At 40.9% G+C, this 19,071-nt stretch overlaps 1 protein-coding gene across 1 annotated transcript in view; it reads left to right on the top strand.

The window, feature by feature from the left end:
* Positions 1 to 19,071, top strand: part of stub1 (STIP1 homology and U-Box containing protein 1) — a 43,354-nt gene that overhangs the window by 13,091 nt on the left and 11,192 nt on the right. The window contains exon 2 of the mRNA XM_063059164.1: positions 13,800 to 13,998. Coding sequence (XP_062915234.1) covers positions 13,800 to 13,998 — 199 coding nt within the window. The remainder of the gene's footprint in view (positions 1 to 13,799; positions 13,999 to 19,071) is intronic.

Consider the following 19,071-nt stretch of genomic DNA (forward strand, 5'->3'; position numbering starts at 1 on the left):
AAGAAAACAGCGACAATATCATCAAATCCCCACCCCTCCCCCACAGAAAAAACAGCAACAATAATAATCCCCCCCCCACTCGCGGCAAAGAACAGCGACAGCAGCATCGAAACCCCCAACCACCCCCTCACACACAAAAATTTAACAGATCACCCACCTGCCAATCGGCCACTAGAAAGAAAACACCAAAAAACTGAAGGAAACCAATACACAGTCCAAAAATCACATAAATCTCAGAATATCGGGGATGTCATTTTGTCGGCATTCGAGGAGAGCGGCCGGATGAACTCAATCCTTCCATAAAGAGTGATTGCCGACCAGGATCGGACAGCGCCAATCCAGTTGCTGACCTTCGTCGCCCCAGAAGGTGTCCCAGAAACAAAACTTTTATTGCTTTATGTGTGAGTCATGATTCAGTTGAAAAACCCCTTGCTCCTGAGTCAGAAGTCTCATTGATTCAGTTTCCACTCAGAATGTCTAAGGACAAAAATCCAAATTGGGATTCCAGGAGTATTGGCAGTCCTTCCCTACAGCTGAGCTGCCAATTCCACGTCAGTTCATTCTCTTCTGGCTCATTTTAAAGACTCAATTGCACTTGTTGGCCTGGCCAATATATCTCCCTTAATGACGGTCTAAAAAAGAGAATTACATGGTCATTATTATGTTGCTCTTTGTGGGAGTTGGTAGTGTATGCATTTAGATGCTGTTTCTAATATAATGTCAATGTCAAATTCATTATATTGGCTTTAGGATGACATGAATAAAATTCATAACTTTATTAAATTTCATAGACATGGGTGATTTAAATTAGTTTTTTATTATTTTTGTTTAGGGGAGATGTTCCAGTAGTAATTCATCCATGTTAATGAGTGTAGTTATGAAACTATGAAATACAGGCTGGTGATTCATGTGTTGGTTGTGTCATGCAAGTGAATATAGCCTGTTTGTTACATCTAACATCAGCTGCGCTTACTTGGTTTACTCTCTGATGTCAGAAGTTTGTGTCCTTTGATGAAAAGCCATATGTCCTTTTATGAAAGATAGCTTGCTTCTGCAACGTGATTCAATATAACCACCTGCTGCTGCCATGAATTTAAAATCCATGAAGATCTCAGTGGAATGGAGCTCTTTTTTTTAGAGCAAAAGTATGCAGTCATCTCCTGGTTGTTGAAGGGTTCTGATCCTGTGAGCTATTTGTAACCTGAACAGTTTGCAAGTTGGAAATGTGGGTGTCAACCAAACTGCTAGGCAGCAAAAGATGCCTGTAGCCCTATAGTAGCCAGCAAATCCATGCTGGTTGTCCTCCAAATGCTCTTTCATGTGTATGGACTGTACATAAATAGGATATTCATGTTCTGGGGACAGTCTGTATTTTCAAGTGAAGTAATATTTTATCCATCATATAATAATATTCTACTTTTTAATGAAAGCTCAGCACTCAAATCTCCAGAAGTTCATCTAGAATTTTCTTTTAAAGGATAGTTAATGATTTTGTGTGTGTGTGTGTGTGTGTGTGTGTGTGTGTACACACACATATACACATAAACCATTTATTTTTTAACTCCGTGTTGGCCAATCTGTTGTCCAGTGTGGAAGGTGAGAGCCAAAGTAATCCCAGTGGTGATAGGAACACTTGGAGCTGTGACACCTGGACTGGGAGAGTTGCTCCAACAACTCCCAAGAACAAAATGTGAGATCTCAGTCCAGAAGAGCGCATTACTAGGAATAGCAAGGATACTGCACCAAACCCTCAAGTTCCCAAGTCTCTGATAGAGGACACAGGATTGGGGGAAAACATAACACATACACCACCCATAAGGGGTCTGGGGGGGGGAAAAAGGAATGAATGAATAAATAAATATAGAGGCAAACTGGAAACATTCTGAAAGCATCAAAAACAAATTTAAAAACAAATCTGGTTCACTAAATTGATGAAAGTACAAGGCATATCAGACCTGTGAGTGCTTCTAGTATTTTCTGCTATTCATAAATCACAGAACTTGCTGAAACGTGATGGGATCACCTTCTGTATTAAAGATATAAATAGAGACCATACCTGGTGGATTTTGTTGTAACATTGACTGTGATGAGTCATGGGTTGCCTATCCTGAATGGCATTCAGTATCCCCTGTTTCCATAAAGTGGAGATTATTTCATCATAGAGATTTTTCGAAAACCAAGTGGTGAGCCAAAGTGTTCAGCTTTTGTGGTTGGTCTGATTTTCATGTTTGTCAGAGTCATAGAGTAATATAACAAAAAATGGGACCTTCTGCCGGAGATGTCCACGCCAGTCAAAATGTCCATCTGAGCTAATCCCATTTGCCCACATTTGGCACAAAACTTACCTGTCCAATTGTCTTTCAAATGTTGTACCTTCCTCAACCACTTCCTCTTGCAACTCTTTCATAAATGTACTGCTTTCTGCTTGTTAAGGTTGTCCCTCGGCTCTCTTCCAAATCTTTCTCCTCTCACCTTAAACCTATGCCATCTCGTTTTTGCAAACACGAGGAATTCTGCAGATGCTGGAAATTCAAGCAACACACATCAAAGTTGCTGGTGAACGCAGCAGGTCAGGCAGCACCTATAGGAAGAGGTACAGTCGATGTTTCGGGCCGAGACCAGTCCTGACGAAGGGTCTCGGTCCGAAACGTTGACTGTACCTCTTCCTATAGGTGCTGCCTGGCCTGCTGCGTTCACCAGCAACTTTGTGTGTCCCTCTAGTTTTTATATCACTTTCCATGGAGAAAGTTTACGCATTCACCCTATGCTTTTATGATATCATGCAGGTTATTAGATTACATTTGAGTCTCCTATGCTCCAAGAAACAACATTCTGGCCTGGACACCCTGTAGCCCAATGGCTTCACCGTTCTCCATAAACAAAAGACAGCTCAAACCTTTAAAAATAGAGGAGGTAAAATCTGCTTTATGATTAACTCGATGTACAGACGTAGCAGTTCTGCCGCAGTCCTGCTCATATGATCTGGAATATCTAGTGGTCAGATATCATCCATTTTATCGGCTCGTTTTGCTTGTTGGAGCTTTCCACTATCATCCTGGTAGCAGTGTACCTTCCACTCAGGCCAACATCTGGCAAGCACTGGAGGAGCTGAACAACATAATCAGCAGGCACGAAACTGCGCAACCCGATACCTTTCCTATCATTGTAGTAAGACCATAAGATATAGGAGCAGAATTAGGCCATTTGGCCCATCGAGTCTGCTCTGCCATATCATCATGGCTGATCCAGTTTTCCTCCCAGCCCCAACCTCCTGCCTTCTCCCCTTATCCCTTAATGCCCTGACCAAACAAGAATCTGTCAACCTCTGTCTTAAATATACATAAAGACTTGGCCTCCACAGCTGCCTGTGGCAAAGATTTCCACAGATTTGCCACCCTCTGGCTAAAGAAATTCCTCCTCCCCTCCATTCTAAAAGTACGCCCCTCTATTCTGAGGCAGTGTCCTGTGGTCTTAGACTCTCCCACCATAGGAAACATCCTCTCCTCATCCACTCTATCAAGGCCTTTCACCATTCGATAGGTTTCAATGAGGTCAATCCTCATTCTTCTGAATTCTAGTTAATATAGGCCCAGAACCATCAAACACTCTTGTATGACAAGCCATTCAAGCCTGGAATCATTTTCGTGAACTTCCTTTGAACCTTCTCCAGTTTCAGCACATTCCTTCTAAGATATGGGGCCAAACATGCTCACAATACAACAAATGAGGCCACACTTATAAAGTTTCGACATTATATCCTTGCTTTTATATTCTCGTCCTGTTGAAACATTGCATTTGCTTTCCTTGCCACAGACTCAACCTGCAAATTACCCATTAGGGAATCCTGCACAAGGACTCCTAAGTCCCTTTGCATCTCAGTTTTTTGTATTTGCTCTCCATTTAGAAAATAGTCAACACGTTAATTTTTTCTACAAAGTAAATGACCTTACACTTCCGGACACTGTATTCCATCTTCCATTTCTTTGTTCATTCTCCTAATCTGCCCAAGTCCTTCTGTAGCCTTTCTACTTCCTCAAAACTAGCAGCTCCTCCACCTATCTTCATATCGTCTGCAAACTTTGCCACAAAGCTATCAATTCCATCATCCAAATCCTTGACATATAACGTAAAAAGAATTGGGCCCAACGCAGGCCCCTGTGGAATGCCACTAGTCACCAGCAGCCAGTTAGAAAAGGCTCCCATTAGTCCCACTGTTTGCCTCCTGCCAACCAGCCACAGCTTTATCCATGCTAGAATCTTTCCTGTAATACCATGGGCTCATGGTTTAAGCAGCCTTGTGTGGTACCTTGTCAAATTGCAGAGGATTTAAACTAGGCAAGTTTAAAGTTTCTGAACAAGAACCATCATGATCTCACCTGTGGAACCATAGGTGCCAACACACTCGACCACTGTTATTCCACCATCAGGAATGCTTGCCATGCCACCCCACACCCGGACTTAGAAAAGTCGGATCACCTGGCTTCTACTCCCAGCGTATAAGCAGAAACTACAGACCTCAGCGTCATTGGTGAGGACTAAGGAGGCATGGTCAAGGAAAGCAGAGAAGCTCTGCTTTGAATCGGCAGACTGGACATTATTCAGTGATATATCTTCCGAGTCTGATTGAATACACCACAGTTGTCACTGACTTCATCAAGACCCACGTGGATGAGTTTGCGCCTTCAAGATCATGCTGGACATACCCAAGCCAAAAGCCATGGATGAACCAGGAGATTCATGTTCTGCTGAGGGCTATGACATTCAAGAACAGTGATCCAGAACTATACAAGAAGTCTAGGTACAACCTATAAAAAAACAAGAGAAAATCTGCAGATGCTGGAAATCCTGCTGAAGGGTCTCGGCCGGAAACATCAACTGCACTCTTTTCCATAAGTGCAGCCTGGCCTGCTGAGTCCCTCAAGCATTTTGTGTACGACCTATGAAAGGCTATTTTAAGAATGAAAACCAATTGAGGTTAGAGTCTGAATTGGATGCACGTCAGCTCTAGTAGGCTTGTAGGACATTACTTCTTACAAAGTGAGTCATAACATTATGAGCAGCTGTGATGCTCATTCTCAAATGAGCTCAATGCCTTTTATACATGCTTTGAAAGGGAGAATAAAACTACACCCGTGCGAATCCTTGCAGCATCTGGTGACCCTGTGATCTCTGTCTCAGAGACTGATGTCAGAACATCTTTCAAGAGGGTGAACCTTTACAAGGCTTCAGGGCCTGAAAATCTAGCTGGTAGGGTTCTGAAAACCTGTGCAACCATCTGGTGGGAGAGACATCTTCAACCTCTGCTGCAGTCAGAGGTTCCCATCTTCTTCAAAAGGGCGACAATCATTCTGGTGTCCAAGAAGAGCAGGGTTAAGCTGCCTCAACAACTGTAGCCCAGTAGCACTCATATCTACTGTGATGAAGTGCTTTGAGAGGTTGTTCATGGCTAGAATCAACTCCTGCCTATGCAAGAACCTGGATATGCTGCAATTTGCCTATCGCCACAATAGGTCTACAACGGAAGCAGTCTTACTGGCTCTTCAAGTGGCCTTGGGTCACCTAGATAATAGTTATGCCCATATCAGGCTGCTGTTTCTTGAATACACCTCGGCATTCAACATAATCATACCCTTAGCTGTAGTCGACAAGCTCCAAAACCCGGTCCTCTGTACTTCCTTCTGCCACTGGATCGTTGACTTCTTCACTGGATCAGAAGTAACATCTTGCTGACAATCAACACTGATGATACCTACTATTGTGTGGCAAAGCATAGTTCAAATGCCAACTATAAATTTTCAAATGACACAACTATTGTTGGCAGGATTTCAGATGGTGACGAGGAGGTGTACTGGAGTAAGATAGATCATCTGGTTGAGTGGTGTCTCAGCAACAATCTTGAACTTCACGTCAGTACGACCAAGGAGTTGATTGTGGACTTCAAGAAGGGGAAGTCAAGGAACACACAACAGTCCTCATCAGGAGAAGGGTGAGCTGCTTCAAGTTCTTGGATGTCAACATCTCTGAGAAGTTGCGGTATCCTAGGCCCAACATATTGAAGTAATCACACAGAAGGCTTGACAGCAGCAGTATCTCATTTGGGGAGAATTGGTATGTTGCCAAAGACACTTGCAAATTCCTACAGATGTACCATGGAGAGCATTCTAAGTGGCTGCATCACCATGTGTGTGTGGCGGGGTGAGGGGGCTACTGCATAGGATCGAAATAAGCTGTAAACTTAAGTCAGCTCCATCAAGGGCACAAGCCTCCATAGTATCCAGGGCATCTTTAAAGAGTGATGCCTCAAAAAGGTGGCATCCATCATTAAAGACCCCCATCACTAGGACATGGCCTCTTCTCATTGCTACCATCAGGAAGGAGGTACAGGAGCTTGAAGGCACACACTCAGAAACAGCTTCTTGCCCTCTGAATGGACATTGAACCTATGAATACTACCTCAGTACTTATAAAAATTTTTTATTTTTGCACTATTATTTAATAAATATACTTGCTGTAATTCTCATTTTTAATATATTATTACTAATTCTGTTGTACTGCTGCCACAAAGTTAACAAATTTCAGGACATACGCCTGTGATATTAAACCTGATTCTGTTTCTAATCCAGCCTCACTGGGCAATTTGGATTAGTAGTTCTTTCTTGGGTGCTAATTTCTCTGCAGTATTCCATCACCTATTTCGCCCCACAGATGAATTAAGGTAATAGCCAGAGAAATTACATCCCATTTATTATGCTTTGTTGCCACTAAATTTGGTGAACTTGATATTTTTTAAAAGGTTTTTGTGCTTTCAGGTTATTTCACATATTGCTTCTGGATTCACTGTATTTATTTTAAAATACCTTTCTGTAGCAGTTTTTTTTTCTGTTTCATACTGTTGATTTCTCTGATTTTCTGGATGGACTTTTTTTCCCCCATGATCATTATCTACTCTTAACAGAGAATGAGCTGGTAAACTTTTGAAAAGGTTTAGTGTATTGACCTAATTTTAAAATCCTATGTTGAACCTGCCCCATTCATCCAGGGAAAATGTTATGCTATGTAGAGCTGGTGCACAATTTTATTACCTGAATGTGTAGCTGTTGCAGATAAATTGTTAAATTTCATAAATAAAGGATATCAAGGCTGTGTAGGTAGGACCCCACTTGTGGAAGGAATCTTTGCAAAAATATTACCATAACAGAGTTTGCCAAGAAAGACTGGACAGGCCTAGACATGGTCAGAAGGATGGAGTGTAATGAAGTATGTTAAGAATTGCCTGGGAGTATGGTCCCATACAGTTTGCCATAATAGAAATTACTTTTGGTGTAAATTCTGTGTAAGCTTAGAATTTAACATGGAATATGCATTTTGAAATGGAATTTGGCATCCCAGATATAATAGTCTGGTCCTGAGGTTGATTGATTATTGGGCATCCCTATGAATTATATTGTAGTGCTTGAACAACAGCTAATGGGTTGATACAGTATTTCTTTAAACCTAATATTGAACAACAGCTAATGGGTTGATACAGTGTTTCTTTAAACCTAATTAAAGATGGAAATTCCATTTGTAGAAGTGCAGGTCAATATCTAACAGTTTGATAGAACTTTTGTGGAGAGGAATAAACAATCTGAGACCCTTCATCAGTACTGAAAGTCAAGGGGGCAGAAACCAGAATAAGAAGATTGGGGGAGGGAAAAGGGTACAAGCTGGTAGGTGATAAGTGAGACCAGGTGAGCAGAAAGCTGGGTGTGTGAATGAAGTAAGAAGCTGGGAGATGATGTGTGGAAAAGATTAAGGGCTGAAGAAGCCATTTTAATGTCTATCTTAATAGGAGAGGACAGTGGGCTGTGGAATAAAGGATTGGGGGGGCGGGTTATCCAGAGGGATGCCATTACTCATTGCCACAAACCTGTTGGCAGATCGTGTTCCTGTGGATATGGGAAGTATGAGGGCTCCAGGAGTGCCCCTATTAACTGTTTGAGGAGAGACAGAGAGAGTTATTTACCACCGATGTTGCTTTTGAAAAGAGAGAGAGAGAGACGAAGATTAATGGTTGGACTGTCACTTTAAGACATTGGAAGTAACTTTGGATTTCTTCTGAGTTGGGTTTGGAGACAGCACCGAGCAGCTTGAAAGTTGCTATGGTGACCGACAGGACAATACTGATGTTACTTTCAAGGACTTGTTGCCTGCTTGCATTTCTTCAGAGAAAAGGAAGGAGGGATTATTTGAATGACAGTTGATGCTCAGTACTGTGAGATGATACAGACCTCAGACACATGATCTGGACACTGAATGAATATTGTTGTGCCCACAGAGAAAGTGGGTTTTGGAGGATTGATCAGGTGGATCGATCCAAATTGCTATTCCAGCGGTGAAGAAGGGGTTGACTGGTGGAGAGTTGTCTATGTGTCCACCCTTGCCGGGGTGATGGCTCCACCACAAGAAAACTGGTCCCCCTGGTTAAAGTCACAGTCGGTGACTTGTGAAGGATTTCGGAGGACGATGAGAAGATCAACGGCAACAGCTCACCTGAAGACTTTTCTCTCTCTCTCTCTCTCTCGCGCTCGCTCGCGCTCTCTCTCTCAACTACATACCACGAACTGAACTGAACTTTACTCAACATCGTAAGACTGTATCTTTTTATCCCAGACATATATTTCCACACTTACTGATTTACATATTTATATATATATAATCATTGTTAACCTGTGTGATTTATCTTCATTTTTATTACTGTATTGCGTACTTGCTAATAAATATTATTAGTTTATAGCAATACTGGACTCCAAAGTGGTTTCTATTTCTGCTGGTTTCTTTATCCCCGTCATGGGGTACATGACAGAAGGATCAAAAGTACTATGGCCTGATTACGAATGGAGCCATCTGATTTGGCGTGTGTATTCAGATAGTACTTCATTGTTTGGCTGTCCATTTGTGATGCCAGGTATTTGGCCAGTGACTACATGTAGCAGCGTTGGGATTTGGGTGGTTTTTAGATGGCACTGTGTTTGTTAACAGTGACATCAGTGCTAGTGCAATGTGCTAGGATGGAATAGGCAAGATTTGCCTTTTTTGCAATCAGGTCGAACAATCTTGAGCTCAGACTCCAAGTTATAGAGTCATACAGTACAGAAATAAGTCCTTGTGCTCAACTTGTCCAAGCTACCCATCCATGCTCATCCCATTTATCCATGTACATCTTTTTATAGATGCACCATAGTAAGCATTCTTCTAGGGTGCATCACAACCTGGTATGGAAGTTGTCCTGTTCAAGACCGGAAGAAGCTGCAGAAGATCGTGAACACAGCCCAGCACATCTTCCGTCTTCACATCTTCACAAACCAATCTTCCGTCCTTGGACTCACTTTATACCGCATGCTGTCAGAGCAGTGCTGCCAGGATAGTCAAGGACACTATCCACCTAGCCAACACACTTTTCGTCCCTCTTCCCTCCGGGAGAAGGCTCAGGAGCTTGAAGGCTTGTATGACCAGATTTAGGAACAGCTTCTTTCCAACTGTGATAAGACTGCTGAACGGATCCTGACCCAGATCTGGGCCGTACCCTCCAAATATCCAGACCTGCCTCTTGGTTTTTTTTGCACTACCTTACTTTCCCTTTTCTATTTTCTATTTATGATTTATAATTTAAATTTTTAATATTTGCTATCGATTTGTACTCCAGGGAGCGCGAAGCGCAGAATCAAATATCACTATGATGATTGTATGTTCTGGTATCAATTGTTTGGCGACAAAGTATAAAGTATGTGACCCATTACTCTAAACCTTTCCTGTCCATGTACCTATCTAAATGTCTCTTAAATGTTGTTAATAATTATCTTACTGACCTGTCTTACCGTTGACCTTCGGACATTCACTCAAAAGTCCCTTTACTCCTCCACACTACATAATATCCTTACATGCATTGCTCTAGCTATATCATCTCAGTCTTTCGTAGAATCATGCATCACAGAAGTGGGCCCAGCTCGTCTATGCTGATTGTGGTGCCAATCTATGTTAAACCCATTTGCTCATGATAGGTACATATCCTTCTATGCCTGTTCTATCCAAGTACTTTTCTAAACACTTTTTAAATATCGTTATATCTACCTTTACCACCTCCTCTGGCAGCTCATTCCAGATAATCACGACCTGCTGTGTGTGAGAAAACTTAATCCTTCAGATCTTCTTTAAAACTCCTTCCTCTCACCTTAACCCTGTGCCCTCCAGTTCTCGACTTACCTGCCCCAGAAGGAAAGAAAAACTCTGATTACATATCTTCTCATAATTTTATAAAGCTCTTAACCTTCTATGTTCAACTGAAAATAAACCTACCCTATCTAATCTGTAAACACAGCCTATCTAATAATGAGGAATGATTTCTATTTGACACTTTCTTGCACAACTGGCCTGTCTATTCTGAGTTTCCTCTGGAAGGACTCAGCAGGTCGAGCAGCATCTGTGGGAGGAATACAACGATTGACACCTCAGTCCAAAACGTCAGACTGGTCCTGATGCAGGGTTTCGACCCACCAAGCTCCCGAAGAGATTGTTTGTGGCTCCACATTCCAGCATCTGCAGTCCCTTGTCTCTAAGCTTTTCTCCTCAGTCAACCACATAGCCAATATTCTTGTCAGTATTAATAATTTAATCCAACGTGCTCTGTGTTCTTCCTCACATGTATCAAGGCCTAATGTCTCAATATTACTTCAGTACTTGTGGATATCTGGTTTGTCAGAGCAAATGATTCTGATGAAATCTGTTGTACCAGTTATGTTGCTGCTGCTGCGCTCCTAAGAATCTTTCTAACATCATCAAATTAAATCAAAGACTGAATCGCGTTTTTGAATCATAAGTTTTATACCTGAAACCTTGCATATTACCATCTAATCAAATAGAAGATGCTGAATCAAGCAATAATCTTACATTTTTTCTAATCCAATTTACTTTTCATCTCTGTTAGCTTTATGACAAACAAAAATAAAGTAAATGAAAGTGGTGAGTAATCACCATCAGATTGTGCTCTGGATCCAGAAATATTTTGTTATTAGCTTACTTTTATTGTTTGCATGACGTGTTTTCTTCTCCTGCACATAGGGTGTTTGACGGCCTTTTTTTTAATGTGTTCTATTAGATTTCTTTATTTTGTCTCTGTAAGCAGATGAATCTCAAGGTTGTATATAGTATATAGTCTTTGTTAACAAATGTACTTTGAAATTTGTCTTTTTATTGACCAGTTTGACATGTGGTTGGCATTTTGTACATTGCAATATAAGAATCGACTAATATCTGTATAATTAACAACCTCAGCCTATAATCGATATCTGTGTTGCGATTCTGATTCCGGAATTGTTGTCATTGTTTTACTATTGAGAAAGAGTCATTCGTTTCAAAATAAGAATGCTGACATCTTCCAATTATCAGTATATGATAAATTTTATGAATATTTCATATTTCCTATATCAGATTGCTTAATTTAAATACACTACATTCACTTTTATCTGTTAATTTCAACATCTACCTAGAGGAAACTTGGAATATACTTTATTTTAAATACTGCTTTTAATATGCAGAATGTTGGAGGCAAACATAAAATATAACTGTTTTTAATTAATGATTAATGTGCTAAACCTTTGCTCAGGACAGAAAGAGAAAGGAATGTGTTTTAATAGTGTTTGTTTTGACATCCACTCCTCTACACTTGATTTTACATTTAAAGTTTTGGGAAATAAGATGGAGTTAATGAATATGTAGACTGGTGTGGATCCAAATTTTAGCAAATGCCTTTGGTGATCCACTAGAAGTGTTGTTTTACAAAGTTTATTTTATTTTTGATTTGTATTGTAAAAGTTAGAAATTTGAGCTGATTTATAGTAGGGTTAACAGCTTGTTTTAATGTGTTATCTTACAAGTTGCATCTCTGTTAATTGAATTTATATGGGAATCATTGGACAGATTTTTGTTACAAATTGTAAGTGAATGTAATAGTGCATTATAAACACAAGAGATTCTGCAGATGTTGGAAATCCAGAGTAATTCACACAGAATGCTGGAGGAACTCAGCCGGTCAGGCTGCATCTATGGAAATGAATAAACAGTCGATGTTTCAGACCGAGACCCTTTTTCAGGACTGAAAGGGAAGGGGAAAGATGCCAGAATTAAAAGGTGTACTATCTGGGAGGTGATAGGTGAAGACAGGTAGGTGGGAAAGATAAAGGGCTGGAGAAGAAAGAATCTGATGGGAGAGGAGAATGGACCATAGGAGAAAGGGAAGGAAGAGGGAACCCAGTGGGAGGGGATAGGTAGGTGAGAAGAAGAGGTAAGAAGCCAGAGTGGGAAAAAGAGGAAGAGGGAAAATAAAACTACTGGAAGGAGAAATCGATATCCATGCCATCAGGTTGGAGGCTGCCTGGGTGGATTATGAGGTACTGCTTCTCCACCCTGAGATTGACCTAATTGTTGCAAAAGAGGAGGCCCTGGATTTACATGTCAGGACAGGAATGGGGATAGGAATTAAAGTGATTTCTGTGAAGAATTTTAGAATATTTAAGTTACATATAAAAGCAAATTGTTGTAGTTGGTAGACCAGTTATTTAATGGTTTGATTTGCTTCCAATTACTTTTATGAATTTATAATTACAATTGCTTATACAAAATATATAATTTTGTATCAGGGGCATATAGGTAGGGTAAATGCAAACAGGCTTTTTCCACTGAGGCTTGGTGAGACTAGAACTAGAGGTAACCTTTTGGCCTTCTCGTGTGCCTTAACTACTAAGCCCAGCAGAACTGTTTCTACTGACAGGAGAAGGGGCAAAGGTGGGTTACTGAGCCTTAAAACCAGTCGCTTTGTAAAGATGGGCTCATCAGCCATGGTTAGTAACTCATTTTGGAGAAGGAAAATTGATTTCTAACCTCTGCTGCCTTGCAGCTTTACCCACTCATAGGGAAGGCTTTGGAAGTAAAACCCTTGGAAATATCTGGAACTGGAGTCCCTAAAGCAGTCTCACGTTGTGTTTAATGCTGACTGCCAACTCCTGCAATGCCGCTGATGCCAAACTGTATTGACCTCTGCTGTTGCTTTGGATTCATCAGCAGTGTGGGGTGGGGGGCGGTGGTGGGAGGCTACTACATGGGCAGCAGCTTGCTCTCCATATTGTACTGCCTGGGCTTGAGTATCTAGACAGCAAGAGTGCAATATACTTGGTTGACTCCACTGATAGAGGCCTCATAATCGCTTTATCCCAAGCAAGTGGAGAATTTTCCATCATTAAGCTGACTAGCTATTTGTAGAAGGTGAAAAGGCTCTGAAATATCAAAAGGTGGATACAAAAGATTGTAATGATTCAGTGTAAGATATTTGCACTGCTTACTGGACGAAATTCTTTAGAGCACATGTGCTTTCTTCCCATTGTTTGTTCATCTTTTCCAAAGCAACGTGCTGAGGAAATGCACTGATCTCATTCTCAATGAAACTAAATAAAGAGGGTTCCATGACATTGCAAATACTTTCTCAGTTCTTAAAACATTGAATAAATTAATACTTACTCTCTTTAACTGACTTACGTTTATTTATACTTTGATTTTTAAAATTATTATCCACTCTGCTACTAACTTCTACTTCCTGTAAAAATCAGAAACAATTTCTCATTTTAGTTAAGAATGCGCATCAGTTAACTTTTAATGCAATATTTATTATTCTGTTAGAAACCACATTCATTTAGCCTTTTTCTTTTGCTTGCTGAGTATACCAGTCAGTTTTTACTTCAATCTCATACCTACTTTGGTTTGTCTTTCAGAACCGTAACCCATCTGTGGCAGTGTACTACACAAACCGTGCTCTGTGCTATGTGAAGATGCAGCAGTTTGATAAGGCGGTAGCAGACTGTAAACATGCCCTGGAATTAGATAGCCAGTCTGTTAAGGCTCACTTCTTCCTCGGACAGTGCCTGCTGGAAATGGAGAATTATGATGAAGCTATCGGCAACCTGAATAGAGGTCAGGGGTCCGGCTTCTGTTAATAATCAATGCGTAATTGTTTACAGAACCACAGCAATAGGAAATATGAAGGGATTTATTTCTTGCAGTTCTTTGGGACGAGGAATTCCCTAGCCTGGCCAGAATTTATTATTCATCCCTTTTTGCCTTTGATGGTGAGAAACCTTTTTGAACTGCTGAAGTTCTTTCAGTGAAAGAATGTCCATAATACAGCTGGGGAAACTGTCCCTGTATTTAGACCCAACAACATGAAGGAATGTCAGTATATTTGCAAGTCTGGGAAGTGTTATTGGTGTTCATCATCTTTCATGAAAGTTGATTCAGAAACACGTTCCTCTTTTTTTTTACATTTATATTTTTTGGTGACATGAGATTTGCTTTTCCGTTTAATTAATGAGGCCATCATTGTCCACCTCGAGTCTTTATGTAATTACACTGGCCTTTTCTGCTGTGATCTTTGAGTTAAGCACAGTTCTCCTTTAGACAGTTGAGACCAAATCGCATCAATTGTCCATGATAAGTGTGAAGTAGACTGTTGAAAAATTCTCATTTTCATGTCAACGTATGGTATTTCCCAGAAGATGTGACGTAGGATTCCTGTGCATGATCACATCATATGCTCAGTTTCAGAAGAATAACCATAATAAGCTGCTGTGGTATTTTCTATAGAACAATTTCTTGGTATCTCTCAAAGACACTGAGGTGTATACAGTATTGTTTTAGTACTGTAGTTAAATGGTTAATGGAGTGTTGCAAAGTACCTATAAATAATTTCATACACTACCCAAGAGCTACTAGTTAAGAGGAGATATTTTAATGACATTTTTATAGAAGAGTGAAAAACTTAAAGCAGAGTTGTTTTAATTGTGATCACTTCTCAGTGCCATTCATAAGTTACTTCATTGATGACCGTTCCAAAAACATGTCACTTGCTGATGAGTTGCCAACTTGCCAATCATTCATGTTGCATTAGGAGAGTGAAGACAAGAGATTGTGAAGGTTCAGTGTAAGGTATTTGTCAGAGATGGAAAAAAAAGGCAAGCTCTGTAGAAAAATGAACTGGAGTACATTTCAGTACATTTTCAAAAGCAAAGGAGGAAAGAGCAAAATTGAAATAAATTTTTAGAACTTTATAGTGAAGCTAATTCAGAAAATTTTGTGAAATAGAATTTTATTTATTCAGAGTAGAAGTTGCTCACCAGACCGGAATTTATTGCCCATACTTCATTGCTCCTGAACTGTATAGGTTGTCAGCCATTTCAGAACAGTTGAAATGTCTGGGTTTGCATTTTGGATGGATCAGGCCAAGTAATGTTAAGCAGCTATCTCCTTAAAGGCAATAAGTGATCTATTTGGGTCTGTACAACAACTTTGTAGTTTTGTAATCACCGAAGAACATGGAACATAGAATAATACAGCAATGTACAGGCTAATTTTGTGCCCATCTTGAGCAACACGCGTAAAATGCTGGATGAACTCAGCATTGATGCCAAATTATAGCAAATGCCATCCTCCGGTGTATCATCCATGTCCCTCTATTCCTTTCATATTCATGTGTCTCTCTTAAAGCCCACTAAACTGCACCAAACTGCCTGATTCCACTCCCATCCCTGGTAACCTCTTCCAGGCACTTATCACTCTCTCACTCTTTCCAAATCTGCCCTTCATATCACCCCCCCCCACCCCCACCCCAACCTTAGAAGCATGTCCTCTGGTTTTTTATATTTTTACCCTGGAGAGAAGATTATGATTCTCATAATTTAAAAAAAAAACTCTTACATGAGGAAATCTGCAGATGCTGGAATTTCAAGCAACACACATCAAAGTTGCTGGTGAACGCAGCAGGCCAGGCAGCATCTCTAGGAAGAGGTACAGTCGACGTTTCTCCTTTGGCCTCCGATGCTCTAGGGAGAAGAACCCAATTTGTCCAACTCCCTAAAGTTCATAACACCCTAATCCAGACAGCATCCTGGTAAACATAGGAGATTCTGCAGGTGATGGAAATCCAGAGTAACGTACACAGAATCTGGAGGAACTCAGCACGTTAGGCAACGTCAGTGGATATAAATAAACAGTCAATGTTTTGGCTGAGACCTTTCATCAGGACTGGAAAGGAAGGAAGGGAAGGGGGAAGAAGCCAAAACATGAAGGTGGGGGGGAGTACAAGCTAGAAGGTGATGGGTGAACCCAGGTGGGTGGGAGAAGGTGGAATGAAGCAAGAAGCTAGCAGGTGAGAGGTGGAGAAGAAGGAATCTAATAGGGGAGGAGAGTGGACCATGGGAGAAAGAAGAGGAGGAGGGGCACCGGGGGAGGTGATAGCCTGGTGAAGAGAAGAGGTAAGAGGAGGGCCAGAGCGGGTAATTGAAGAAGAGGGGATGGGGAGGGGGAGGATTTACCACAGGTTGGAGAAACCAATTTTCATGCAATACAGATAGAATATGAGATGTTGCTCCTACAACCTGAGAATGCCAGTAGAGGAGGCCATGGACTGACATATGGGAATGGGGATTGAGAATAGAATGGTTGGCTGCCATGAAATCCTACTTTTTGCGGATGGAGTGAAGGTGCTCGCCAAAGTGGGAGCACTGCATACAGTAGATGACCCCCAACAGATTCACAGGTGAAGTGTTGTGTCACCAGTCAGGGCTGTTTAGGACTCTGAATAGATTCTGGTGAACCTCCTGAAAAATCTCTTCTGCACACCCTCCACAGTCTCTGCATCCTTCCTATAATGGGATGATCAGAACTGTGTACAATACTCCAAGTGCAGTCTGACTAAAGTTTTGTATAGCTGCAGAATGACTTCCTTACTCTTCTACTCAGCACCCCTACCAATAAAAGCAAGTGTGCCATACACCTTCTTTACTTCCTTATCCACTTGTGTAGCCAATTTCAGTGAACTATGGACCTAAACCCCACGATCCCTCCCTACCTCAGTACTATTAAAGGGTCTACCATTAACTGTATACTTGCTCCTTTCAAAATGTAACACCTCACATTTGTTGGGATTAAACTCCGTCTCCCACTTCTCTGCCCATATCTGTAACTGATGTATGTCCCACTGTTTTCTTTTATTGTTCTTTAAACTCTACCTGTTGTTTCTCCCTGCACCTTGTGGCGCATCGGGCGGCAACCTTGCCGTTTCCTTAGCAGTTTTCTGTTTTTTATGAGGCCAAGTTGTTAGTTTGACACTCAATCCAGCACGGATAGAAAGCGTACAAGGAGCTGGCCGGATTTGAACCCAAAACCACTCGCCTCCAAGTCAGTGCAGATGCTTCTACACCAACAGCTTTTAAACTCCACATAACTCCACGAGCGTGATGTCCTCAACAAACTTGTTAATCTACTTATCTACATTTTTATCCATATCATTGATATATATCACAAATAACAGGTTCTAGCACTGAATTTCGTGGAACAACACTGGCCATGGATCTCCAGCCAAAAGAACAGCCTTCCACAGGATCCCATATATCTTTATCTTCAGAGTCAACCCACCATAAGTGACATTATTAAAAGCCTTTCTAATATAATTGAAGATAACTTCCATTTTCTCAGCTCCTCAAAAAAATCCTTTCTAGTTTGTAAGGCATGACTTGCCCTGCACAAAGCCATGGTGACTGTCCCTTATCACACCCTATCTTCGCAAATGCACGTAACTCCTATCCTTCAATATCCTCTCTAATAGCTTCTTTATCAATGCCATGAGGCTCACTGCCCATAAATTACCTGGATCATCCCCATTTCCTTTCTTGAACAAAGGCACAACATTTGCCACTCTTCAATCCTCTGGGACCTCACCTGTTGCTAGTGAAGACACAATAATGTTTGCCAAATCCCTAGGAATCTCCTCACTTACTACTTAGAATATTTTGGAATATATACCATCAGATCCTAGAGTCTTACTCACCTCAGTTCTTTTCACGTTGACGTCGTGTTTCGTGCAAGCTTCAAGCACTCCATCAGGTGATGCCAACTCTGGGCCAACCATGTTGGAACGGCTATGGACGAGCTGCCAGACGAAGATTGATTCAACCCCGGCTCCCGAACGGACAGACTCGTGTCTGCCCATCCTGGGTCACACTTCAATTAGAAGTGTGAATGCCATACAAAACAGCAACAAATGCTTTTCAGAAGACCTTGCACTTCCTCCTCCTTAATCTCAAAATGTCCAGCACATTAGCATGCCCCATTCTCCCTTCACTATCTTCCAGATCCTTCTTGGTAAATACACAAAATACTCATTTAATATTCAACCACTTGATTTGACTCTAAGCACAAATTCCTGTGTTACAGTTTCTATATACTGAATTTAAATCCCCCAGCTATTGTCAAGGGATTCTGACTTAAGTTTTAGTTTGTTAGTTCAGGACTCTGGTAATGTTAATTTGATTAGCACCCAAAGTGTTTTTGCTCTATCTATGTGTGATATAAGCTTTAAATTAGATGACTATTCCAAGTAGAACCAGTTGTCTGAGGTTTAAATTTACTTCCTTTGTAAATCCTCCTTTATTACTTGTTAGGTGCCCTGAGCAAGCTGCTAGAAGTCCTATTTATGTCAAGATCCTGGTGTTATAATCTGGTCTGGACATACGGAGCCAAATAAATATTCAGCTGGTGTGAAGCTTTGCTAACTTTTGTCTTGGAAAGGACACTGGCTCACATTACCTATTGCCCGATTTCTCACTTAGATAAATAACGTTAGAAAGCCCAAAGAAGGGACCGAGGAACATTAAACTTTATAAAATCAGAATCAGGTTTAATATCATCAGCATATGTTGTCAAATTTGTTTTTGCAGCAGCAGTACAGTGCAATACATACACGGTAATTCAGTTTTTATTAGTATGTGTATGTATGTGTATATATACTGTTAGTTAAAATTAATAGATAGTGCAAAAAAATAGTGAGGTAGTGTTCATGGGTTCAATGTCCATCAGAAGTCAGGTGGCCGAGGAGAAGAAGCTATTCCTAAATTATTGAGCGTGTGCCTTCAGCTCCTGTACCTCTTTCCTGATGGCAGCAATGAGAAGAGGGCATATCCTGGGGTCAGTGGGATCCTTAATAGTGGATGT

This window comes from Mobula hypostoma, chromosome 9 (genome assembly GCF_963921235.1).
Source record: "Mobula hypostoma chromosome 9, sMobHyp1.1, whole genome shotgun sequence".
In the NCBI taxonomy this organism is placed as follows: domain Eukaryota; kingdom Metazoa; phylum Chordata; class Chondrichthyes; order Myliobatiformes; family Myliobatidae; genus Mobula; species Mobula hypostoma.